Source organism: Giraffa tippelskirchi, chromosome 4 (assembly GCF_054371585.1).
Source record: "Giraffa tippelskirchi isolate mGirTip1 chromosome 4, T2T-mGirTip1v1.2.pri, whole genome shotgun sequence".
NCBI lineage: Eukaryota > Metazoa > Chordata > Mammalia > Artiodactyla > Giraffidae > Giraffa > Giraffa tippelskirchi.
In genome coordinates, this window is record NC_137278.1 from 71580890 (window position 1) to 71608822 (window position 27933).

At 37.9% G+C, this 27933-nt stretch overlaps 2 protein-coding genes across 9 annotated transcripts in view; both read right to left on the minus strand.

The window, feature by feature from the left end:
* STON1 (stonin 1) overlaps nucleotides 1-5379 on the minus strand; it is a 69070-nt gene extending 63691 nt beyond the window's left edge. Inside the window, exon 1 of the mRNA XM_081593753.1 lies at nucleotides 5222-5379. The gene's annotated coding sequence lies outside the window, so the exon portion shown is untranslated. The remainder of the gene's footprint in view (nucleotides 1-5221) is intronic.
* The window catches only part of PPP1R21 (protein phosphatase 1 regulatory subunit 21), a 71694-nt gene continuing 48486 nt past the window's right edge, over nucleotides 4726-27933 (minus strand). For 5 of the 8 annotated variants that reach the window (XM_081593744.1, XM_081593746.1, XM_081593745.1 and 2 more), the window contains exons 14-22: nucleotides 24850-24977; nucleotides 21705-21857; nucleotides 18981-19073; nucleotides 14783-15025; nucleotides 12541-12573; nucleotides 11264-11380; nucleotides 8952-9050; nucleotides 7798-7926; nucleotides 4726-5379 (exon numbers count right to left, since the gene is read on the minus strand). In XM_081593744.1, coding sequence (XP_081449870.1) covers nucleotides 5350-5379; nucleotides 7798-7926; nucleotides 8952-9050; nucleotides 11264-11380; nucleotides 12541-12573; nucleotides 14783-15025; nucleotides 18981-19073; nucleotides 21705-21857; nucleotides 24850-24977 — 1025 coding nt within the window. In that variant the 3' untranslated portion in view covers nucleotides 4726-5349. Of the gene's footprint in view, nucleotides 5380-7797; nucleotides 7927-8951; nucleotides 9051-10551; nucleotides 10644-11263; nucleotides 11381-12540; nucleotides 12574-14782; nucleotides 15026-18980; nucleotides 19074-21704; nucleotides 21858-24849; nucleotides 24978-27933 lie in introns of all 8 variants that reach the window. The other 3 variants (XR_014083050.1, XR_014083051.1, XM_081593749.1) reach the window with 2 other exon arrangements.

Below are 27933 nucleotides of genomic sequence, written 5' to 3' on the forward strand. Positions count from 1 at the left end.
AACAGGAATAAACAAAATTAACAGTTGAATCTCCAAAAAGATGTGCACTCAACACTTTTCCTCATTTTTCAAATTTTCCACAATAAACATATAGTATCTAATGAAGAAAAAGTCAAAAATGTTGTTTCAGTAAGTTCTGAAAATTCCATCACCTACAGGAAGCAATGAATGATTAAAAGTCCTTTTTATTTGCTCCTACGTGAACTTCAGTCAACGGAGTCCCTATCTGTGCCTGGACTGAGAATTACCTCTCATTTTTCACTTTCCATGTTTTAAGAGGCCTAGACAGAACAGATGATTCTTTGAGAGGGCACAGCAATGGTAAGTAGAGACAAGAGACACTCACTGGAAAGGCTTGTGGAGAGAGTTATTTGAAGAGGAGACACGATGCCCAGGATGATGAAGAAGGGAGATCCCAAGACAGCAGCAGTACCACTGGCCTAGAGATCAACCAGGATAGCCTGGCACAGATCAAAGAACTCTTGGAGTGATTTCTTCCTTTCTTTCCTTTTTCTGGCTGCACCACATGCCTTGTGGAATCTTAGTTCTAAAAACAGGGATCAAACCCAGAGCCCCGGCACTGAGAGCACTGAGTCCTAACCATTGGACCGCCAGGGAATTCCCTAGGAGAGACTTCTTGAAGAAGATAAATTTGGCTAAACACCCAGTTGAATCTGATCACACTGAGATGAGAATTATACACCTAGGCACCTGGGAGATAATTTAGGAATAAATTAGTGATAAGCACCATGGAAGACAGATAGATACAGTTATTAACTCCAGGGAAAATAAAAAAAGTTGTACAAGAAAGGAAAAGGCATCATAGTACATGACTCAGATACCAACAGCATTTAAATGATCATACTAAAATATACATGGAGTATCGATCTAATCAAAATGTTGATGAAGCTAGTCTGAAGAGACAACAGGAAAACAGAAAGCGTGTATATGTATGCGAGTAGTAGGGAAAGGGAGGCAGATAAAACAGAGACAAATCCTCATCTTCTAACTGTGAAATCAACTGACAATGCCTAACAGGAAAAGTGAAAGTAGCATGTCATTTGGAAATAGGGAGATAGAGCAAAACAGTGAATGAAAGTGCTTTTCTCTGGGGAGCATGAAATAAGGGTTAAAATCAGGAGACTCTGTCTCTTTTGCCTTGTTTTGTTTTCTCTTTGTAACAAATACTATTTTTAAATATTTATTTGGCTGTGCCAGGTCTTAGTTTCAGCATGCAGGATCTTTAGTTGTGGCATTCAGACTCTTAGTTGCAGCATATGTGGGATCTAGTTCCGGACCAGGGATCAAACTGGGGTCCCTGCATTGGGAGCACAGAGCCTTGGACCATCAGGGACATTCCTGTAATAAGTATTTGAGAACAGCTTGACTCAAATTGAGTTTATAATGTTGGTTAAAATACAGACATTTAATAAAGGAAGTAGCAGCCTCTATGTTTTATCTCTCATTTGCCGCCTTGTCTGAGACAAGCCCAGGGCAGGAAGGAGGACATATGGCAGTTTGTAATTACGCATTTACAGGATCACTTTGTTGTTTCACTAGCAGACTGCAAGCTCTTAAGGGCAGCTAGCAGACTGTTTTGCTTATCACAGTCTCATCGGCACCAAGCACTCAGCAGGCACTCGACACATACTGGCTGAATGAATGATGAAATGGGTGAGGCAGATTAAGAAGTTAGTGCTCTCATCTTTACAAAAGGTATGCATGACTGAAGTGTTCACAGGGGAAGCGGTCCAATGTCTGGGACCTGCCTTAAAATACTCCAGGAAAAGAAGCCGTGTGGAAAAAAGATGAAATCAGATTAACAAAATGTTTGTAAGAAGTGATGGAGACAAGAGGCTTCATACTAATCTCTAGTTCTGTGGTTAGAAATTTCCTTTAAAAAAAATAACAATAAAGTTTGTACAGAAAGTGGATTATAAAGAAGGAGCAGAATCATGGCATAAATTTATTGAATTCAGAATTTGGTAGCTGGGAAGGTTTATGTAACGAGGAATATGTAAATAAAAGTAAGGGTCAGAGAAGAAAAAAATCGTATCAAAGGCAAACCTTGTACCCAGGCCATTAGCTCAAGAAGCTAAATAAATGCTGAAAGAAGGGGTAGGAATACTTACTGAAGAAATGGAAAGGGAAAGTTGCATGAAGTACAGGAGTTACTGAGAAATTTAATATTTTATCCTCCAAATATATAGTACTTGTAGGAAGAGAACTGAATGTCCTCAATTCAAAAGGTTCATACTACAGTAGTGAACAAGCCAGGCTCTGGAATCAGACAAGCCTGGATCTGGATCTGAATCCTGGCCCCACATGGACTAGCTGTGTGACTATAGACAAACTGCTTACTCTCTCTAAACCTTAGTTTTCTAACTGTAAAACAGGGATAGTAATAGTACCAATGAGATACAGTTATTGGAAGTTTAAATGAAATAAGTCAAGTCTTTACCATGCCTGACTTAAATAAATGTTTAACCAGTGGTGGTCATTATATGCTTTGGCAAGAGACTCTGCCTGGAGAACAAAGATCTTAGCAATTAAGTTAAAAAGGGACAATTTTACCAGGAAACCAACTGCACCCTCTACAGTCCTGCCCTGTTCCTCAGACCTAGGAAACCTCCCAGAGGCACTGACCCCTACACAAAGGTCAAGCATTCCACAAGGACTGCCAGCAGGTCTGTGGGACCAGGCACCATGCTGGGCGATAGGGGCCGCTGGTCTGGGAGCTCTGGCAGCTCTCAGCTGGGGAGAGATACAAGTCTCAGCCACCAAAGCAAAGAAGGACACAACCCAAGATTCACATTTTCTCTAAGAGAAAAGCAGGCCCAACTCTCAGGAGAAGTGACACTCTTCCTGACCCAGAGGTCTGAGGATTTTCATAAAGGTAGACAGAGGCAGTGCTTGGAAGAGATCAAGGAAAAAGTGAGTGACAGTTAGTATGCATGTCTCACATGTACACACTACAGCCAGAGCGCAATGAGGGGCCACTGTGAAGGCTTTCTTTCCATCCAGGAGATGGCCCTGCAGAAATGTGCTAAGTGGAGAGAGAGATGTCTGGAGGACAGGAAGACGAGTCATCCAGGCAGCAGGGAGCCAGGGCTCAATTTAAGGCATCAAATAAGAACTTAGAGCCGAGATATGTGAAAACGCAGGAAGGTTCAGCAAGACAAGATAAAAAGTGACATATCTGAGGTGAGGAGGAAGTCAAGGTGACTCCCAGTTGTTCAGCTTAACTCATAGCCAGGTAGAAGCAAGATGCTACTCCCTCGATCTTCCCTTGCAGTCAGGTGCATTCAGGTCAAAATCCCTGGCTTCACCTTTGACTGACTCTTCTTTCTTTCACACTCCACATTCCTGCCCAGGCAGCATTCTTTTGACAAACATTCACTGAATACCAGGCAGTATTTTAGGTACAGGGAAGACAACAGTGAGCAAACCAGACCAAAAACCTGGCTTTATGGAACTGTATCCTCTAAAGGGGAGAAATAGGCAAGAAACAAGATAAATAAGCAAAACATATTGTAGGTTAGATTATGATAAGTATTAGGAGTAAAAGCAGAGAAGAGTAATAGAAGTATAAGGAGTAATAGAAGTATAGAGGGGAAAGAGTTGCGATTTCAGCAATTCCTATCTACTCTCTTCAAAACAAATCCAGAAATACCCTTCACACAACTTCTACTGCCACAGCATGGTCCAGGCCACCATCATCTCTCAACAGCCTCCTGCTACTGAATAGCCTCCCAACCCTTCTGTTTACTTCCACCCTTGCTCCCTACAATCGATTTTCAGCCTAGAAACCCATGATTCCATTAAAGCATAAGGCAGATGACATCACTCCATAGTCCCAAACCCTCGAAAGGAGGAACAGAAATGGACAAGAAATTCAGAAGGCAGGGTCACAGAACACTGAAGGTCTAGCAGGGGTTGGAAACTCTAGGTTTACGGTGGAGCTAAGCAACATGGTGCTTGGGGGCTTAGGCACAGCTACAGTGAACACAGCTGGTTCAGTTGACAGAGAATGAAAATGAGCAGATCACACAAGACAGAAAGGGCCAAGGGGCTAGGGAGGATGCGACCGAGCTGGACTCACCCAGAGATCCCTGAGGCAGGATTCAAACACTTCCATTACTTGAAGACTGGGCACAACAGCCAGTCTGTCTCTATAGCAGGCAGCCAAGAACATGGGGCGGAGGCCAAGGAGTTGGCCTTTGTGCTGAGCACAAAGGGAAGTTAGTGCTGAGCACTCAGGTGAAACTACGAGAGTAAAGCATTCTGGAGGGTGACTAGCAACTGCCTAGAAAAGAGGCTCAAAGGAGATGAAGCTGCAGGCAGGGAGGTGGGGAAGGAGGGGATTCAGTCTGGGGATGTAGACATGGAGTGAAATGGGCATGTGCAGGAAATTCAGAGGAAAGGAGCAACTAAAGATTTGGGGAGGGAGGTACTGGGAGAGACACCTCTGAAATGTACACTGAAATGACACAATGTTTATGAAATAAACCAACAGGAGCCTGAAAGGGCTTAGCAACCTTGCCTGAAGTATAGTTACAAGTACCTTGAGAGGTATTCAAAGCCTTAATAAAGGATTAACTGTACAATTATTCCAATTTGAAGGATTAGAAAGATTATATCCAAATCAACTGAGATTTGGTAATTCTGTGAAGCCTACTTTAATACGTTTCAGTTTCCTTCATAAGATTCTCAGAAGACTGAAAGTTTGATATAAGTATGAATTTATTGACATCAATTTCCTTAAGCTATTATTCCAACACAGAGAAAGTACTGAAGAGCTGAAGACAATGATAATAAACTGACAAGATCTGGAGTTTTCAAGGCCCAATCCCTCCAGAACAGAGAAAGAGAGAGCGAATGAGTAAGTCTTCAAAAAGAATTGGGGACTGTTTTCAATTATAGCGAGAAGTAATGACAGTTTGACAATGTAAGCATTTTATCCAGAAACATATATCTATTCCACAGATACCAAATTGATTACCATATCATCGAGTTTGAAAATATACAAAATATCTGTTGTTCTTACATACTGAAATTAAAACCTAATTTTAAAAAGTGCACAGTAAAAACAGCATAAGGAAACCTACAATATCCACAGTATGTGTATTGTTTTCCATTTTACTGTCAACATCAAATTCTGTATTTGCCTTACTGGTTACAAATATATTTTAAATATTTCAAGGCCATTTACAACACTGACTACTTTACTAGGTCCAACAACACTCCAGCTTCCTGAAGGCGGCCAGCACTGGACGTGGAGGGTCGGCCCCGCAGCTCCGCTCGGCAGTAGCAGCTCTGGAAAGAAGTCGCCAACCCGCTATCCGTAAACTATCGACTCTTGTTCTTTTTAGAATTTCCCTGTGCAAAGAAAAATATCAACTATAAGAATGCCAACCTCTAGAAAAATCATCCACACAGCTTAGAGACCAAGCTGTCTGGAAGCCATAGTTCATTGTGGAAAACTTTAGCTTCCAAGAGGGAGAAGAGCTGATAACCTTGCATTGCTAACTTTTATTTAGGAATCACAGAGCAGTTTGTTACTTTTCACTCTCCCCACTTTTCTCCATCTACCTTATTTCCCTGATGTCTGAGCACAGGTAATAAAGAAAAGAAAGCATATCTTGGATTTATCAAACCTCATATATTCATTTTGTTTCAAAGACAAGGTACTTTATGATTTCATAAAGCTGAATAAAACATTTTAGCCTAAACTTTTTCCTTTGCTGTTGAAATGAACACCTTTTAAAAGTTCTTAATAGGAACTTATTTTTAATATGTGCCAACTAACATCCCAGCGGCAATAATAATCTCAGGATAAAAGGAAGCTCAGATACCAGCTGAGAGAGCAACTTGGAAGATGTCTTAACTTAATTCCCAATTCCCTCATATACAGAGATTTGGACTTTCTAGTTTTATGTAACTTTTCTTTTTTCTGGAGAAGTTCACTTTTTAGGAAAGCATTCTAATTTAATTCCTACATTTAACTATTACATATAAATACTCAGTTTCACACATGAGGGAATGGTTGCAGAACACAGACATTCAGAGCAAGATAACAGCAAACAAATGGCTTCAGGATGTTTACTTGGTATCCAATGGAGACCATGTCAACTCAGCTATCTGATGCTATAGCAATTTAAATGACTAATAAATGGGGGGTGGGAGGGACAAAATATAGGGACCACAGAAAGATCAAAGAAAGGTTAACAACAGAAACTATAAAGTAAAGAAGGGTCGCTAACTCTATGCTTTATTAATAACAGATAATCTAAGGACTAGATTAAAAAATTCCAAGAGGGCTGAAAAATTTCCTCACTTCCAAAGTGACTACAATACAATTAATTACCTTTGGGACAATGAGCTTTGTTATAGCTCACCAGGCTCCTCTGTCACTGGAATTCTCCAGGCAAGAATACTGGAGGGGGTTGCCATTCCCTTCTCCAGGGGATCTTCCTGACCCAGGGATCGAACCCAGGTCTCCCGACTGCCACCAGGGAGGCCCCTATACTCAACACTAACCCTCCTCAATTCAGAACCAAATGCCCTCTGCAGCTCTCCAGTCTGAAAACTTTCCCTATGATGACTGCTACTTTTCTTCAAATGTTAGGTGCTAAAAGCAGGCTCTCTCCTGCTACTCCCACTAACACATGTGCTTTCTACATGAGTCAGCTATTGCCCTGCTGGATACCAAGAGGCCAAAAGGGCTAAGGAGGCATTCTTCAAAAGGACCAATACCCTAACCCCTACCTACAAGCTCAAGTTTCCCCAAGCACCAGTAACCGGAGAACCCTAATCAGAACCACAAAGGCTGGTCACAACCATCACAAGATGTCCCAGAAAAGCATCACAGACATTCTCTGAAGCAGCCAGAGGCCAATCAATATCACCAAACTACACTGAGAAACAAAATTCTGTAAGGCAGATTCTAGTGCATTAACATGATACACTTCCAAGGAGACACCAACTGAGCGGGATGCAGCTCTGCACCACCTCTGGCAGATACGAAAATGAAGCTATGTCTGTTCATCTCTATGTCCTTCCCAGGGCCAGCACGCAACTGGAACTCAGTACATGCCTGCAAGCTCAGTGAGGGGCAGCATGGACTGCAAAGAGCACAGGCTGGAGATAGCAGATCCAAGTTGCTGCTGGCAGGGTGTTGTCTGAGTTACCAAAATATGCCAAGCATCTGAGATCATGCATGAAACCAGCTCTCTGGCCTCTTGAAGTCTACCTTTCATGGTAAGAGTATATATATATTATGATACAACAAAGAGACATGATACATGGATATGCCTTTCAACACAAAAACACTACCCATATCTACTGACCCCAGCCCAGACAAGCAGAGGCTTTATGGGAAATGAAATTTAAGAAGCTTTTGGAATTAAAAGGACAAAACAGTCCTAGGTTATATGGATATGTTATGAGAATAAATTTGCTAATTTCAATGAGACCATTTTAGATTCATATAAATAAAGAGTAATCCCCATCATAAACCCTCTTAAGAGTGTTCCTAACTAACAGAACAGTAGCAAAAATGCCCCAAATACCAAAAAGCAAGCAACACAGAGTCAGGGCCTGGAGGTCAGAACTTCTCTCAACTTGTAACTCAAACAATCTTCATCTTACTTTCAAATAAGAGGACAAGTGAAATGATTTATAAACACTTCAAATTTCTTAATCCTTTGCTCCTGAAACACACAGCAATGAAGTACCTCATATGAAATACATTAAATATTAACTATTACTCTGCAGAGAGACCCTTCCCTCCCCTACCTTACTGGACATCTTTAGTGTGTCAATCTCTTCTCTCTGTTTAGATAATGTCTCGTTCATGCTGCACAGGTGGTCACTCATCATACTTAACTGATCCTCATAACTCCTCTTGGTAGTTGTCAGCTCATCCTGAATGGCCAGGGAAAAAAGAAAAGAGAAAGCAAAACTCCACCAGTTATACCACTCGAAAATTTTTTCAATTTAAGAAAAAAAAAATGTTGGAAAAGCAACCTATCAAGATGACCTATCTGATCAATTAAGAAGCAGGTTAAGCCACAGGTCTAACAAGAGAACAAGTAAAAACGGGGAAGAAGTTTTTCTCAACCTTCTAAATGGGTTCTGAATTTCTTTGCAAAACTGAGTTTCCTTCTATGCCAGGCATAAAAGTGTCACACACACACACACACACAAAAAGAGGGCTTCATGCTCTTTCCCTCAGGTTTTCCTGAGCCTGTGGTGAGGCGGGGAAGGTGGTCTCTGGCACATTCCCACCACCCCACACTCGATGGGGATCCCACAGCCCTCTGGGCAGGACTCTCCCTGGAAAAAGCACCTTCTTCTCTCCTCTCATCTTTCAGGCTCTCTTCAGCCTTTTAACATCTAATCTTATGATTCTAGAAAATCTGATAAATGAATCTGAAACCAGAAGGAAGTGTGTATTGCTGTTAATGAGTTATTTTTTTGCCTGTAGTGTGTTTATATTTAATAAAGGCTTCTGTAAACAAGGCTTTAAAACAAAGCAGTGAGTAAGAAGGGATATTTTGCAGCCCTATCTTTCAGTTTATGTCAGTTTTATGAATCAGTAAAGAGAAGGAATTGAGTCATATGAACAGAATAAACCTCTGGCCAGCCATGACAGGGATTATCAACTGGGAGAAAGAAAAAGGAAGGACTGTGGATAAATAAGTATTATTTAAAGAAATGCTGACTACAAAACTATAATTAAAATCAAAGTAGAGAAACAAATAATATAACCACTTCTTGCCTGCCATAAATGAGCTGTAACTTGAAAATGAGCTAGCAACAAAATGGTAAGAAAAGTATTATATCTAGAGGTCAAATGTCACCATTTTAGAAAGGAAATGCTGATTTTTCAGCCTAAGAACGTTCAATGAAAAAACATACTAATACTGCATAGGTAACAGGAAACTCACCTGAAGTCGGCTAATGTTCTGACTGGCTACTTTCATCTCTTCTGTCAGTGCCTCTTTAGACTTTTCAGCCAAGGCCAGTCTTTTAGAGAGTGCTCGGCACTGTGAAACCAGAAAACATTCCATTATCTCAGGAAGCATCTCCCCACACTGAATTTACTTCAGGGAAGGTTACTAGAAAACTATCCCTAAGACCACACTTCCTCCCTTCATTCCACAAACATCTGCTGAATATCCATAGGCCCTGTACCATACCCTGGAGCACACATAAGAAATGTGAGTGGTCCTCACTCACATCAGTTTAAAGAGGAAAAAAACATCTACTAACCCAAGTTCATTGGTATTTCTTTCTAAGCTCTAGCCTGATGACCACAGGTTACAAAAAGCATGAGAAGTCTCTTTTCTACATTTACCCAAGATTCATGTACACTGGATGAGAAAGGAAGTGGTTATTTCAAAAGTGATCAATGGCATCAAACAGTATGAATTCTAAGACACTTTTCTTCTTGTGTTTTAAGTTCTTTATTGGAGACCATATCACAGGAACAATAAAATCTTTACAGCCTCACTCTATCAATGGGGGAAAAAAAAGTGAGAGCAGTTTAAAGACCTCAGTTGGCTTTTTTTTGGGGGGGGTCTACTAAACCGAGGCTATCTGGAGACAGTACATGAAGAAGAAAAAAGAAAAATTCTATTTCATACTATTGTTCAAAGAAGGTGTGCCATTAAAAGGATCACTAAATTTTCTGATAAACCATGAAGTTGACACGGAGAATCTGTTGAGACACATTTGAATGCTGTGTCAACATCAGATGCTCAGACTGACCATACCAGTAAAGTCATACTGAGGGTCACCACTTCCTGTTTACAGACAAGGAAAAACTAGAACAATTTTAAAATTCCTGTATCACAATTGTGCTAAAAGAATTTACTAAGATAAGCAAATCTCCTGGAAATAAAACAGCCTCAGAAATTCCCCAGTTACTCATTTCATTCCTCATAAGAGAACTTCAGGCAAGTTCAGCCAACCAAATCAACCACTCTCTATTAATCACACATCTGTGTGCTCAGCATTGAACCAGAGAAAGAAGGAGAGAGCTCTGCAAAACACAGGTCTTTGTGAGGATGACAATCAAGACTGGGAGAGGAACTCAGAAGGTAGTTAGGGATCCAAACCAAGGCAAGAGGATGTGCTGTGCCACATGGTTCAAACAGTAAGGCACTGCAGCATCCAACTCGCTGTCCTCATTTTTCTACAATCCAACAGCTATCACTACTGATGATCTTCTCAAACAGGTATGCAACACTAAGCTATGCGTATCATTTATTTCAGCAAGAAGAGAGAAGCAAAGCCTCTCTTCACTTCTAGCACCTGGCTTCCTATCAACCTCCCTGTCTCTGCAGAACAGGAGAAAATCACAAAGTCACATTCTAGTAAACGGTGCAATCTTTCCTTTGTCAAATTCCTTAACAGTTTAAAGGATTATACATCTCTGTCTGACATCTACAACTAACCTTTTAAGAAAAAGTTTCTAATCAGAGACCTTACAAGTATCCTTATATGTTGAGCGATATCCATTCTATTTTATAATTTGTTTCTCACTTCTTGATATCTGTAATTTCTTCTTTCATTTTCTCCTCTTCATCAAGGAATCTGTATAATTTTATTATCTTGCATAGCGTTTATCCAGTCCTCTTAAGGAAATGAATCATATAGTGATGGAAGAAGAAAATGTAACAAAAAGCAACATTTTGTATTTTTTAAAGGTTGAAAGAAGTTACATTTTGCATTTTATCATTTATAAAAACTCATTACCACAAGTTGTCATTTAGAAACTAAAGAGTATACTAAAGAGAAACAAAGGCATACTTTGCTTTGAATTTCCCTAAACGAAAATTCCTTCACCTATGCATGTTAGGAGAAAGCAATGGCAACCCACTCCAGTACTCTTGCCTGGAGAATCCCAGGGACAGAGGAGCCTGGTGGGCTGCCGTCTATGGGGTTGCACAGAGTCAGACACGACTGAAGCAACTAAGCAGCAGCAGAAGCAGCATGAATGTTAAGCTTATAACTCTAAAACAAGGAATCTATAATAATAATGTTCCAAAACATGTTATATAACCCTAAGAAAGTCTATCAGATAAATATTTTTGGTTGGTATGTGGATCAATCTACATGAACTCTAACCAAATCCACATTACAGACACACTGACTCTGATCTCTCTTTTGTGGTGAACAGCAGGAGGCCAAAACAGTGACTTAATTGCTGAAGGGGTTAGGAAAATCCACCTGATTCGATTGACTCTCCACTCACCTCAGCATAGAAGTGCACTGACTTGCTGTCAGCTAGCTGCAGCTGAGACGTCAGTTCCACTATCCTTGCCATGTAGTGATTTCTGATTAAGTCTTCCCGAGATTCCACATCTGGAGCCTAAAGAGAGCACATATAACTCAGTAAATAAATGCCAGTGGGATGAAGCAGTTCTAAGAGGAAAAAAAAGAAAAAAAAAAAAAGATTACTATCACTTTAGCCAAATAAAAAGAAGACATTTCACACATTTTCATTTGAAATATGATGGGAAATCATAGTTTTCCCACATTTTGGAAAAACTTTAAACAGAACAGATGCTTTTATTCAGCTCCCTGCCTGTCTCACAGTGAAGGTGTGGATTCAAGAGAAGAAAGCAGAAGTGAAATCTTGGGAGGCCCCCCAGCCATGAGGCCATGTCTCTCAGTTAGGTGCCACACACCTAACTTTCAAAATCTCTATCTGCCTGCCTCCTATGTCTTCCACTAACTAGAGAACAGGGAGAAGGGGAGCATATATTGGCATTCCTAAAAATAGGAACATTCTTTTCCCCCAAATTATCTTAAGATAGTTCTAATGCTTTTAAACATACTAACAAATTAAACTATTTCTATAATGAACAATTTATGGTCCTTGTTCCAGACTAGTTTTCTACTAATTACTCTACCAATGGCACCTAGTCAGTTGAGTTTAAAAGTATATGCAGAAGTTCAAGATTACCTAAAGTATAAGGCCAGTAAGGAAACCAAAGAACTCACCAACCTACTTGAACTACGTTTGCCAGTTCACCATACTGACCGTTAAGCTGAATGACTTCAGTGTTCTTTTAATGATTATTTGTAAGTTTACATCTTGCAATATTTCAAAACTAAAAGGTGCAAACTTATTTGACAGGCCAAATCTGACCTGGATTCAGTCACTTGAGGGCTCGAAAGAACTACAAGCCCATTGATGGTCAAGCCCCTGAAAAGCCCTGCTCTGCCGGCCGGCCCACTGGGAAGTAACGGCTCGCAGCCTCCCGCCACATACCAGCAAGATGATGGCCGAGCTCATGCCATACCCTGTCAAACTGCCAAGTCAGGTCATTCAAGAAGACAGTTACAGAAACAGGCTGTGATTTGTTGGTGACAGTTAACACTGACCCAAGAGAAAAGCAACATGGATCCACATTGACTAGAATTGTCAGAAATGTAGTTAGATGAAGCTGACTTTTGCTGGACTTTGTCAACAAACATGTGCCCAGATATTTACTAACAAACAACATGATGTTAAGCACACATTACCTCACTGTCAGATGTCCTGGTTAAAATTCCAATCTAGAACACAAGGGAGAAAAAGCTTTAGAACAGACTGTTTATACTTAAAACACAATAGCTTAAACCCTTGTAATATTTTTTCTCTTCTCGAGTCACAAAGCACACTAACGAGAATTCCTTGGTGGGCCAGTGGTTAGGACTTGGTGTTTTCACTGCTGTGGGCCCGGTTTCAATCCCTGGTTGGGGAACTAACATCTCATAACCCGAGTGGTGTTGCCAAAAAATAAAACAAGCAACACTGAAAAAAATAAATAAAACAAAAGCACACTAGCAGTGGAGTTCTGGAACATCACCCTCAAATCAATCATCTTTTGATACAAACCATCTTTTGACACAAGCTGGCCCTTCAGATATATGACCATATTCATGATCTCTGTCATATGGCAGTAATGGATAATGACCATCACTACTTCCTCTATTCAAATGCTGTTAGCCATTTTTACTGAAACCCAATAAATGGTCTGAGAAGAAATAGAGGAAGAACAGTTTTTAACTCTTTGAGTCATTTCTACATTTATTTCCAAAGCAGGCAAGAAGACCTAAAGATAGTTTCATGGTGACCCTAATAACTAAACATTTTCTCACTGCTGTGGGCATTTTCTCATATGCTGCTGATAAAGAGCATAAACTAATACAGTCCTTTAGAAAATAATTTAGCAATAAAGATCATGAAAACATTCAGTCTGACCTGATCAATGAGACAGACTCTGAAGGGAAGTCCACAGATGAGTGCTGGCAGTGTTGCACTTCCCCAAATGGTACCTAAACTGATGTCAGAATTCTGTTCTGTTGGTTAAATGTCCTTCAAGGCAGTCATCTTCCCTTGTTAGAGAGAGAGAGTGACGCCTGCAGCTAGGACTCAACCTCACCATCGGGGCTTACATAGGATCCTCCGGTGAGCATACTGGCCATTCAGGTCACTGCTCTGGGAAGTTTGGTTTATGTTTTTCACTTTTCTAAGAATTTTAATTCTTTTTTCCTCTCCTATATTTTATTATGAAAATATGCAAACACATAGTAAATTTGGGGGAAAAAGGATAATAAAAACCTGTGCACCCACAATCTATTAATACATTTATACATTTATCAATGTACTATCAATACAATTATCAATACATTAATACATTTGATAATGAACAATTTGTTACATTTACTTTATCTGTGTGTGTACATTTCCTGAAGTATCTGAAAGTAAGCTGCAAATATGATGATATACTCTAAGTACTTTGGCATTTACCTCCAAAAAATAAAGATATTCTCCTAAATAATCAAAATATCATTATCACATCTGAGAAAACTAACAATAATTCCAGGTTTCTGACACTGTTAAGATGCAGTGAGGTCTGTATGCATCTTGAAAATAAAAGTTAATTTGTATGTATTACTATTAAGTATGCTCTGAATCAGACACAAGGTAGACGTGAAAGGGACCATGACTTGCTCTTCAATAGCATCAGCAAGATATAAGGGGAATCACATGCCTTAGGACAGGGCCATCAGCAAGTACCACGACTCCCCTCAAGTTTCTCAAAAAAAATGCTAACAAAAATACATTTAATGAGATCCTTCTAATTTTGAGGATCTTATTTCCCTTCCTTTCCTGATTTCTCATTTTTCTAGATTTTTAGTTATTTTTTTACAGTGGGCAGAATACTATAATCAGAAAATTTTTCTCCGTGTAACTCTGAATTCTGTAATTTCAAGAAAGATGTTTCCTTACCTTCTAAGCCACTGCAATTAAATATAAGGCAAGAAATACAAAGCTGCGAAATAACTTGGCACTATATTGCCTTAGGAAGTCTAACTGTATTATATGTAAATCACAAAGCTTTATATTACCTAGGAATATACCATATAATTGGTTTTAAAACGTATTTATGGTCATTTCTGTAAAAAGTTAGGCATTTAGTCCTTTGTCAGAAACATAAGCCCCATATCACAAATGTTTCAATGGAAAAACAGAATCATCATAATTTGACTTAGTGTATCTTCACCAGAAACACAGCTCCTTACCATGGGGAACTCTTGCAGGTAAAATCAAAGAGAATTGAATAAAGTTGTGTTTTGAAGGGGGCATCCTGCTCACCAACCTGAGTTTTCCAGAGCACATGGATTATTACTGTTATAAATTTCTGTAATTTAGATGGTAAACTCTGAACACTAAGGTGGATCCCCACTAGTTACCATTATAAAAAAAAAAGACACTTACCTCACTGGTGCTGTGAATGGGTTCTGGCACAGCCTTAGCAGACGCTTCTTCCTGGCCTGCAGCAGTCACCACAGCAGCCTTTTCCTGGGCCACCCCTAACACCTGCCCACTACTTGTACTCTTCAGTTTATCTGCAATTCGCTGGTTTTCTTTCTCCAGCTTGATTTTAGCTAACTGTGCTTCCAACATCCAATGTTCTTTTTCCTGCTCCAGTTTAGAAATCTTCTCCAAACTCTGCTGAACCTTGAAAGCAACAGAGAATTCTGAACCTTAGAGAATGATATGGACAGAACTTAGTGGCCAAAAAAATATTTTATGGAATGCAAACCAAAACTACTTCACAGGTGTGAAAACAAAACCACTTGATACTGGAATAAGGAAAGTTTTATTAAACAAGATACAAGAGGCACAAGCATAAATTGAGAAATTCAACAAGAATAACATTTTTTTAAATCTCTATTCATCACAAGGTATAAATAAAGAGTAAAAAGAAGTATGTATCCAAAAGAGGACTAATATCCAGAACATATAAAGAACTTCTGTAAATCAATGATAAAAAGACAGACAACCCAACAAAGAAACAGGAGAAAAAAAGACTTGAACAGGCACTTGAATATTACTATAAACATAAAAAAGAAGGTATTCAATGTCACTATTTATCAAGGAAAAGCAATTTAAGACCACCCAAATGACTAAAATGAAAGACAGAAAATACAAAGATGGACATATTTATGGAGCAATTGGAACTATCACATAGTGCTGGGAGGAGTGGACTTAGGGACAAACACTTTGAAAACAATTTGGCAGGATCTTTGAAAATTGAACTTATATCCTGTGCATCATGCTAAGTTGCCTCAGCTGTGTCTGACTCTTTGCAACCCTATGGACTGTAGACCACCAGGCTCCTCCATCCATGGGATTCTCCAGGCAAGAATACTGGAGTGGGTTGACATACTCTCCTGACCCAGGGATTGAACCTGAGTCTCCTCTGTCTCCTGCATTGGCAGGCGGGTTCTTTACCAGTAGCACCACGTGGACTCAGCAATTCCACTTCTAAATATTTGCCCAACAGAAAAATATGCATGTTTATGAAAAGACAGGTATAAGACGCCCATAGCAGTCCTATGATATTTAAACACTTGAAAACACTCATAAGCTATTGTTGTTCAGTCACTTAGTCGTGCTGCGACTCCATGGACTGCAGCACGCCAGGCTTCCCTGTCCATCACCATCTCCCAGAGCTTGCTCAAACTCATGTCCATTGAGTTGGTGATGCCATCCAACCATCTCATCCTCTGTTGTCCCCTTCTCCTCCTGCCTTCAATCTTTCCCAGCATTAGGGACTTTTCTAATGAGTCGGCTCTTTGCATCAGGTGGCCAAAGTATTGGAGCTTCAGTTTCAACATCAGTCCCTCCAATGAATATTCAGAACTGATTTCCTTTAGGATGGACTGTATGGATCTCCTTACAGTCCAAGGGACTCTCTAGATGGACTGGATGGATCTCCTTACAGTCCAAGGGACTCTCTAGAGTCTCCTCCAACACCACAATTCAAAAGCATCAATTCTTCGGCACTCAGCTTTCTTTATAGTCCAACTTTCACATCCATACATGACTACTGAAAAAAACCAAAGCTTTGACAAGGTGGACCTTTGTTGACAAAGTAATGTCTCTGCTTTTTAATATGCTGTCTAGGTTGGTCATGGCTTTTGTTTCAAGGAGCAAGCATCTTTTAATTTCATGGCTGCAGTCACCATCTGCAGTGATTCTGGAGTCCAAAAAAATAAAGCCTGTCACTGTTTCCCCATCTATTCGCCATGAAGTGATGGGACCAGATGCCATGATCTTAGTTTTCTGAATGATGAGTTTTAAACCAACTTTTTCACTCTCCTCTTTCACTTTCATCAAGAGGCTCTTTAGTTCTTCTTCGCTTTCTGCCATAAGGGTGGTGTCATTTGTATATCTGAGGTTATTGATATTTCTCCCGGCAATCTTGATTTCAGCTTGTGCTTCATCCAGCCCAGCATTTCTCATGATGTACTCTGCATATAAGTTAAATAAGCAGGGCGACAATATACAATCTTGACATACTCCTTTCCCAATTTGGTACTAGTCCATTGTTCCATGTTCTAACTGCTGCTTCTTGTCCTGCATACAGGTTTCTCAGGAGGCAGGTAAGGTAGCCTTATATTCCCATCTCTTTAAATATTTTCCACAGTTTGTTGTGATCCACACAGTCAAAAGCTTTGGCGTAGTCAATGAAGCAGAAGGAGATGCTTTTCTGGAATTCTCTTGCTTTTTCTATGACCTAACAGATGTTGGCAATTTGATCTCTGGTTCCTCTGCCGTTTCTAAAACCAGCTTGGACATCTGGAAGTTCTCAGTTCACATACTGTTGAAGCCTCGCTTGGAGAATTTTGAGCATTACTTTGCTAGTGTGTGAAATGAGTACAATTGTACGGTAGTTTGAACATTCTCTGGCATTGCCTTTCTTTGGGATTGGAATGAAAATTGATCTTTCCCATAAGCTGTAAGAATGGATAAATTATGAAATTCACACAATAGAATACTCAACAGGAATGAAAATGGACCAAAGACAACTATATATAACATGGATGGAATATTACATATATAATATTGAACAAAAGAAGCCAGATCTGAAAGAGATGCAGCATAATTCTCATTTAATATAAAGTTCAGTATCATGTAACAAAACAAAGAATACAGGATTATGGTTATCTTTGGGAAAGAGGAGAGCAGCAACTGGAGAGGGGCATGAGGGAGGCTTCTGGGGTCCTGGCAAATATTTTTTAAAATACATGTATTCTTACATGAAGAAATGTTCTTTTCCAAAAATTTGGCCTAGCTACTGGTTAAAATGTTTACTTGTGAAAATTCATTGGAATATATTAATAATTTATATACTTTTCTTTATGTTGTACTTAATAAAGAGTTTTTAAAACGCCAATTCTCAAGGCAAATGAAAGCTTGAGAATTAAATAAAAATAAAAGCAACCTTTGAGTTAATTCCAAATGCTTTACCAAATGATTGAGCAGTTACCACATACCAGACACTGTTCATATATTTTCCTGCCAGTATCCCACTGAAGCCTCCTAATAGTCCTACAATTCTCACTTCTCAAAGAGGAGACCTGAAGTTCCAGCAGCTGCAACGCTTGCTAAGCTAACGGCAGAGCCAGGATTGGGGACCTCATGTGTCTGGTTCATTAGTCTGATTCTTTTCGCCATGTTACACTGCCTCCTACTGGCTCAATTAATCCTTAAGAGACCCTGCACGGTAGATATTATCCTCAATTTAGAGAGGCAGGTATGAGACTGGAGTGCTTATCAGACTAGCCTGCAGCTGGTCTGTGCCAGAGTGGGAAAAGCAATAGCTCTGATGTCAGACCATTCTGCCACTTATTAGCTATTAATACTTTGGATAAAAACTTGTTTTGAGCTTTAACCTTACTCACATAAAATAAGACAGAAATCCAAAATAAATTAAGATACTCCACATTTCACTGCTTGTCTCAGGAATTTTGTTTTTTAGGAATTATTATGTGGATTAAATTTTCAGTTTCAACATCTTCTCGGGTTAATGTTGAAAAGATAAGTGATACGTATCCAAAAATGAAAACAAGGTCAGCTTAGGCAAAACACTGTCTCAGATGAATCTGTGCTCTCTTCAAAAGAAATATTTCCAAAACTAAAAGCAAGCCAGGTGTTAAAGTAAATAAACTACTGGCAAATGCTAAAGTTGGTCAGTTTGTACCAACTTCTGAAAAAAACAGTACTGCCTACCTCCACCTACCCACAAATTCAACTGACCAGTTGAGTACTGGAAATTTTTCATTTCTGCTCCTTTAAGAAATAAAAATAACTCACTGACTCTCTAGCCTTCTCCCTTTTTTGCCTTATTATTTCAGACATTTAAATCTAGCCTAAATAATTAATCAGCATGGCGAAAGTGTGCTGATATTGCTTTATTGGCAATTATAACACCAACTGAATCAGGATGACTTATTTAGAGTATCAACAAGTGTTTTTCAATGAATTATGCTTATGGTACATGTGTTAATTTTAGATGTTTATTTTACATAGCCTTTTAAATCACTCGATATATGTTAAAAATCTTCCATAGGGGATTTAACATTCATGATCTTTAGCAAGCATCATGATTTTCCCAACACCATACCTGTTGTGCAAGGCCTTCTCGACTTTCAGTAGAGCTGAGGAGGACCCGGCGGTTTGCCAGAGCTTCTTCATAAGGCACAGATTCCAAGAGGGGCTATGGAGAAAGCATCATAAGAATTAAAGAAAAAAGCTTCATGATTTCCCTGATCTTACAAATAAAAGTGCTAAATGAAGTTTAATAATAAAATTCAAGTGTGTGTCTATACAGACTGGTTCCTTTAATACATGTGAAAAAGAACTTTTAAAAAAAAAAAGAAGGGGAACATGTCACACCAGTTATAAGCAACACTATCTAAAATCATAGGACTTGCACCAAAATAGACAAATAAAAGAATGACACAGAAAATCTAGAAACAGATAAAAGCACATACAAAAATGTATTATGTGACAAATGTTGCATTTTTATGTCAATTGAGAAAAGATAAACTGGATAAATCATGCAAGGACAACCAGCTAATAATTTAGAAAATTTAGACCCTGATTTCATACTTTATATCAAAATAAATAAATTCAAGATGGGTTGAAGATTTCAATCTAAAAAGTTTAGACCACAAAAATACTGGAAGAAAAAACAGGTGCCCTGGAGTAGGAAATGACAACCCACTCCAATATTCTAGCCTGGAAAATTCCATGGGCAGAGGAGCCTGGCAGGCTACAGGGCACAGCGTCACAAAGAGTTGGACATGACTGAGCAACTGAGCGCACACACACACATGCATATAAAATATTCAGGAGTGATCAAAATGATTAATATAATTTATGTTTATGTCTAAAGAAAACTTTTGGTAATTATAAAATAAAAATTCTAAATATTAAAGAAAAAAAATACAGGTGAACACAGCTATAATCTTGAAAAGTACCCTGATTTTTCAAGATTCCCCTGAGAATCATCACCATAAAGAACAGCTTGATGATATAAAAATTGAAACTTCTAAACTTGGAAAAATTACTGCAGCAAACTGAGGGGAAAATATTTCCAACATAAACAAAGGACTAGAATCCTTAACACAAACAGAGCTCTTTTCAAACCTAATTAGGAACATTTATTTAAAAATAGGTGAACGACTTAAACAGGGAATTGACAGAATAATACAAACAGTAATTTATGAAAGGATGTTCCATTTCAATAAGCAAAGAAACGCAAACTAAAACAATAACAAGAAACCTCTTGTCTCTAAGGTTGACAAATGAAATTAACGGGTTAGATTTATACCTCTATTGCTGGTAAATTATAAACAGGTAACCGTCTCGAAGTGTAGTCAGGAAAAAAATGTTATCAAAATGTGAAACATTTACACACTCTGAACAAGCAATTCCATCTTTAGGAATTAATAATTAAAACATTTAGGCCACCTTATATGTTGCTAGAAGTGTACAACCACCCTTAAGTGTAATCTGGCAGTAAACATTAAAATTTAAAATAGGCAAATCACATCATCCAGAATGTTCCACCTCTCAGTATTCCACACATACGCCCAAGGAGGCATTTACAAAGTTATCCACTGAAGTATAATTCTAACAGTGAAAAACTGGAATCAATCTAAATGCCCTCCAAAAGGAGAATATCTAAATGAACCATGGAACATTTACATTATAGAATTATATGCTGTATTTAAAATGAATATAGTAGCCATCATATGTACTGATATAGATCTCTAAAACTTACTTTAAATAAAAAAAGCTACACAATTAAACACACATACAAGTTTTTTTAAAAAAACAAATTTAGAAAAGTCTTTATATTATACATAGTTCAAAGTTTATACAGATGAGTATAAATATTCCAAAAGAGTCTGGAAAGTTACACATCAAACTGATAACTACAACTACCACTGAAAAGGAACTGGAATTAGGAATTTACCTATAATGTTCTCATGTAATTTTATGCATTATGTATAACTAAAAGTTAAAAAGAAATGAGAAAAAGGTAAAAACAAATACACAAAGTTCCATGTGCAAGAATATGCCATTTAGTGTTGCATATAACAGTGAAAAATAGGAAGCAACCTAAAACTCCATGAGCAATGATGGTTTAATTTAAATTATTACACATTTATAGAGTGAAATACTATATATAAAATACTAGATGAATTAAAATGATAGCAATTTATAAATATAGATACGTATTTTTTGATATATAAAGATATCCACAATGCATTAAAAGGAAAAAAAACAATTCTAAAACAGTGGATGTATCCAGATATACTGCCTTTATAGTGTGTGCACATGCATGCATGTATATACTTTAAAATTTTAGGCAGCTAGAGATTTACTCTAACAAAGTTAACAGTAGCGACCTTTGGGTGGTGAAATTTGATGTGACTATAATTTTCTTCTTGTACAGAAATATTTATTCTGATTTCTTTTTGTAATGATCATGTATTTCCATTATATTGAGAAAAAATTATAAACGTATTTCAATTTTTTTTTTGTTTCTACAAGCTTAAGATTTCCTGAAGTTTGACACTTACTGGCTGCCTGGCTATCTCACCCTAAACACTCTATCAGACGCTGGAAATGGAAGTCTAACACGGCCTAAGAGGTGAAGTTTGGGTCTCTGTCATATCTTACTTTCCAAAGTCCTCCTCCCCTTGTAATACCCACCAAGCACCTGCTCCTCAAAATTGTATAAAGCATAAATATAAACTGTGGGGAAACTATTTCCATTCTCTGGAATTTTTTCAGATTTTCCCTCTGACTTAAATGTTAACAGGAGCTCACAAACCTTTCTCAAAGCCTTCATATATGCAGCAGCTTTTTTCTTATACTGCAGCATGCATTCAGCTGAAAGAGGACTGATGAATCCACTCCCTGTCTTGGGCCCATAGCTCAGGGAAGCAATGAAGCAGTCCACGTTGTTGCTGAAGAAAGATGCAATCTAAACCAAGTGTGACAAGAAGATCGATTTTGTTTTCCAATAATATATTTAAAATATATATCTAACAGTTTTCAGAGCAAAGTTAAGGATAAAACATTTAGGTCACCTTATACGTTGCTGAGAATGGAACTCAAAGTTCAACACATGCTCAAAAGCCCACATTTACCTATTTGAAGAGAATACTTAGGCAATGACTTATAATAAACACAACATCAGTTTAAATTTTCAGTCCAGACTGGTGACATGTCTTAATCTAGACAAATTCTACTGTTCCTGAAAACCAAGGCTGATTCTGATTTATTCTGTAGACAATGTTTATGAGCTGTTTACCTCACCAAATCTGCGCCTGTGCTCAAAATATGTATGTTTGGGTTTATACACTCCATTTGCATCTTAACTTTGACTGTTTCATATTCCAACACAAGATATGACACAAGCATCTTGAATATATAATTTCTACTTAAATTTAATTCTGTAAATCTCAATCTGTGCATTACAAATAAAATAGGAAAGAAAATGACTGAAAATTCAGTAGACCCTTGTCATTTATAGATTTAACATTCGTTTATAACAACAAAGATCCATGACCGTATTTTTTCTGAGCCATGATTTTGAATCTACAATCTATACTAAATGGTGATATAAATTAAAATGTCTAAGAAAGTTATTAGCCAGAAAAATTAAAGCCTTGGATACATTCAAGAGTATTCAATTTCAATAAATAAGCAAAAGTGACTTATGAAACAAAAGTATTTTACCTCGGCAAACACTGCTCAAAAAGTAAGCACTCACTAATGGTCTAAAAGGTTATCTTTTTCATTAAAATTTTACTGTGCCAAATGAAATTCTATGTTAGGTAGTATTTAGAAAAATCAAAACTCTAAAAATCTTGAGTTGTATATTCCATGTACATGACATAGACGAGACATACCTAGAATTTGCATTTAGGTCATGGTAGTATATGGTACGGAGAAGGCAATGGCACCCCACTCCAGTACTCTTGCCTGGAAAATCCCATGGACGGAGGAGCCTCGTAGGCTACAGCCAACGGGGTCGCTATGAGTCGGACACGACTGAGCGACTTCACTTTCACTTTTCCCTTTCATGCACTGGAGAAGGAAATTGCAACCCACTTCAGTGTTCTTGCCTGGAGAATCCCAGGGATGGCGGAGCCTGGTGGGCTACCGTCTATGGGGTCGCACAGAGTCGGACATGACTGAAGCGACTTAGCAGCAGCAGTATATGGTAAAGTTTACTTTCTTTCCTCTCTAATATTTCTGTATTTCCCATGTGTTCTTTAATATGCATATGTTATACCTTCCTAGTGGGTTTTTTAAAAATTACAAATGATAAAATTTAGTTTAATCAAATCACATTAGCTAAGTATTTAGCTGCCACCAACTAACAGTTAGTTCAGATAATTATTTTAGTTAAAAACCATTTTAATAAAAATTGCTGAGTGAAGATCAAAACCTTTCCTTGAGACAACTGTTAAGGTTTCAGGCAAAGCAAATCTAAAATAAACTATGAATTATACAGGAATATTCCAGAGCTCTCATTAAAAAGTGACAAATGCAAAGACTCCTGTAAAATGTCAATATTCTCTTTTTTTCAGAATTTTCCTTAATTGAATCAAAGTTAAAATCATCATCAGAAAGTTTCCAGGATGCTTGTAGATAAAAGCAGAGGAGGCGGCAGTGGGGATAATCTGGTTAAGGAGTCCTGTAGGCACTGATGTGAGTTGACAGAATCTCATGATAACACCCTTTAACTACACCCCTAAACAAGTCACGAAGACCAGTCTGACTTTGGGAAAGATAACACTGAATATCTAACATAATCTATGATCATTTCTGATTAACTTAAACCACTCAAAAAAAGTATGCTCCCTCCTACTAAGGTAAACCTGTCAGAAAAACAATGGTATATAACACAGATAGAGATTAGCATTTTCTTGAGAAATTGTGTTGGATCTGTTGAAATAAATGGGCTAAGATAGTCCTAAATACAGCCCTTTCAGTTTTATATGTATGGGTAGTTCTCAGAGAAATCTTAAGTCACTAAAGGCTTTGATGACAGACACATGAACGTGTCTTCCCTGATAGCTCAGTTGGTAAAGAAACCGCCTGCAATGCAGGAGACCCCAATATGATTCCTGGATTGGGAAGATCCGCTGGAGAAGGGATAGGCTACTCACGCCAGTATTATTGGGCTTCCCTTATGGCTCAGCTGGTAAGAACCCACCTGCAATGCGGGAGACCCGGGTTCAATCCCTGGGTTGGGAAGATACCCTGGAGAAGGGAAAGGCTACCCCACTCTAGTATTGTGGCCTGGAGAATTCCATGGACAATATATAGTTCATGGGGTTGCAGAGTCAGACACGACTAAGTGACTTGCAGTTACATTAACGTGCCAATTAGAATATGACATCTAGTGAAAGCAGTTAGCCAACACAGAACCATTTTTAAAGAAACTGCACTCCGGTCAGTTTATGACAATAATTAAGTACTTAATGATCCAAAAGATCATTATCTAATATTAAGAATTCAATGAGAAGACATGTGTTGAAGTCACCTTAAAAGTACGAATTAAGGTACAAAACCACGGAGGTACAAACAAAAACCTTGGTGGAGAAAAAACAAAATATTAATAAAAGTCTTATAAATCTTTTTCTATACCCCAATTTCTGTAGAGCAGACCTTGAATACACACCAGGATCTATAGTGAGACCACCTGATATCTTTGAGTCAGCAAATATCTCATTAAAACATTAACAGTGAGTGACCCACTTACTCATCGCAAACATTTAACAGCATTCCGTGTTGTGTCACATATCAGGTAGGAAGGAGGAAAAGGGAGACAACTTTATTTTACAAAAAAGTTTGATAATCTAAAATCCTTTTACAGATTAATTTTTCTATGTCATTCAAGAAAAAAAAAGAGTACATTTAAAAATTTAATTTAATGTCAATATAAACCAGAGAAAACTTACCTTTCCTGCTCCATTTGTCAATGCCACTACTGATGACAGGATGCAGTCATTAGTTGTTATGAGCTTCTGTGTTGTTGTTGGAAGTTCAAGCTCTATTGTAGCCTTTTGACTATAATGTTTGGAAATATCTATGAACCCAATCAAATGAAAACTCATCAGTATCTATAGACAAGTTGGATACAGTTAACCAATCCGTTGACCTCTCATATCTATGCTTACAAATTTACAAAACAAGTCTGACAAAAAATGGTCCCAAATATCATAACTGGGCTGAATCACAATTAGGTCTCAAGTCCACTTGGAAAGAATAGAGAGTAGTGACGGTCGCTTAACACCATCCTGGGGTCACTATTATAGCCTAGAGCATGTGAGTCTCGGTCTCCTTCATTTGAGAGTCAGTCCTTATTCTAGTGCTGGGTAAATGACCTTGACCAGTATTTACCAGTTAAAAACTTTGTTTTGACAGGCTAGTAGGCACAAATGAGAATTTTTATTGTGCTTATATAAACAAACCATGAGGCTGGAAAAGAACAGCCAACATAGGCATGGTGACCTACAATCCTTATTGGATCTTAACCAGTTTGCCAAAACACACTTTAACAATAAGAAAGGTCTGCACGGCCAAATAAGGATTGAACACTGCAGTGTCTGGCTTCACATTCTACTGACTCCAGTCCAAGAAAATTACAACAAAGGCCTGTGGTTCTAAAAGCATAGAAGAGAGGCCTATACATAAACATGTTGAGAGAAACAGCAGTAGGTGAAACTCGCCAAACAGCTAAACTTGGGGTTTTCTGGGTCTCTGAGAAATAAAAGAATTTCATCCTGGAAATAAGGGGGAAACAGAATTAGCAAGACAACACTGATTTGTGAGGAAGGACATCTATATTCGTAATTAATAAAGAGCTTACAATACAGCCTTCTCTGAATTTTTAGAATTTAGTTACAACAGCAATATCACTATCAACAAAGTGAAAAATAGATCACAAGACATGGAATTAACTGTTACAGCAGGCATGTATACGAAGACCTTCATATATTCAGAATCAAGAAATTTAGTTGATTTTAGACTATAGATAAATAAGAGGAAATAAGACTATTTAGAAATAAGAGATTTAACGTGGTATGATCATAATATTTTTAGCGCAAAATCACTGCTTTATGAAGATTTCTTTTACTAAAATTTAATGCTAAGAAATTGTGTTATTTATATACATTGTATATATATATACACAAATATATGTAAATTTTTACATACAAAAGCTTTTAAGATAGTCTTAGATTTATAAAAAATTTACAGAGTTTCCAGATACCCTTGGCCAGTTTTCACTATGGTTAACATCCTATGTTAATATGGTACAGCTGTCACAGTGAAGAAACCAACCAATTGGTACATTACTATTATGTCTAATATATTTTTAAAAATAAATGATTATCTTCTATAAATTCCTAAGACAGCCAAGTGAATAAAAATTCAGTTGGAATTCTGGACATTTTTGGTATACTGAACTTGCTAGCTCCCAAAGCAGACATCATCTTTCTACACACCACAGAAAGTTTTACTCAATATTTTACTGTCTGTATACAATGCTATAATACAACTGAGTTGGCAGGCAATCTTGGCTGACTGTATAGGTAATTAAAATTCTTATAAAAGATGTATAATACTAAGAACCCTCCCATGGCTTCTAGTGGATCAAAGCTACTATAGTTTGACTATAATGATTCTCCCCATCCAACTGTTTACTCTTTATTTATTGACTCTAAATATTTTAATTATTTAGGGTGTTCCTTGACGTTAAATTTTAACTTCAAAAAGAACAAGGAAATCATGTGACCTAGACTAGAGATTTATTTTTGTTTAATGTTTTCTATCAGTCTACCTGCTTTAGACTTGAGACTAAAGATCAAACAATTCTCACTTGTTAAAAGATTAATTCACTCCCATTTTAATTCCTTGTAGGACACACATTTTTATAAATCTCTCTCTCTCACTTTTTATATTAAGACCAGCCTGCCTGCTTGCTTGCCTTCCTTCCTTCCTTTTTCCCAACTTGGACCAAGCAATTATGCAAGGCAAAGCATCAAGGGAAAAGATTTGAAATAAGAGCTCTCTCAAAATCAAAGTTTATTCTGTTAATGCCAGTTACTGCTGACTCTGAGTTTTCATGAGAGATATACAACATTCTTCCAACTAGGTAAGAAGACAGATTTGAACTGTAAACCTATCAACAAGAGCCCATAATCTGCCTGCCAACCATTCTTCATGTTTCCCAATATTTTTAATTTATATTATGTACACTTTCAAGAACAGAAACGAGCAGAGGCACAAAGAGGGCTTAGGGGGCCTCTGATCCTCCCATAATCTCCACCAGCTCTTGACAAATAATAACAGTAGCATCCTTTGATTTGGACCACTTGGCATCTAATGCCACATATGAACAAAAGCATCTTCAGAAAACTTAGAAACACATTATTATTTATAGAAATATAAATAAAATCAAGATTTTTCAATGTAAATAAAGCTTTAAGATCCTTCTCCATGGATAGCTCCCCTCCATGGCTCTAGCCCCTCCTTTATCAAAATTCTACATAAAATACTAGTAGGAACAAACCATAATATTAGCACAGGAAAACTTAGGAAACAAAACCAAAAAATCTGTAGCCACAGAGCTATTTGTGGTTTCAATGGCCTAGTTCTAGGTTAAGTAAAATTCTGGAATAGAAGACTATGGTTGAGTCTGAGCTCCCCAAATCAAAAGCTGCACAGGAAAAAAGTGCTAGTCTCTTAGGTTTTCTATGGACCAGACTAGGTTCTGCAGAGTTGGGACTGATTATAGTTACCTGCTACCAAATCTGTCTATGCAAGCTGTGATTTCTGCAACCAGAGCTAGCTCAAGAAGCACAGTGACTTCTACAGTTTCTTATAATTGACGACAAGCCTTAAAAAGGACCATTCTCAAGACTAAGGTGGTATTGGGGTAATACTACTGAGACTAAGATAGATTCCCAGTAACAGGTTATGTGTCAGTTTATAGAAGGGGCCCCAATGTACACATTTTATACATGCAATCCAACAAAATC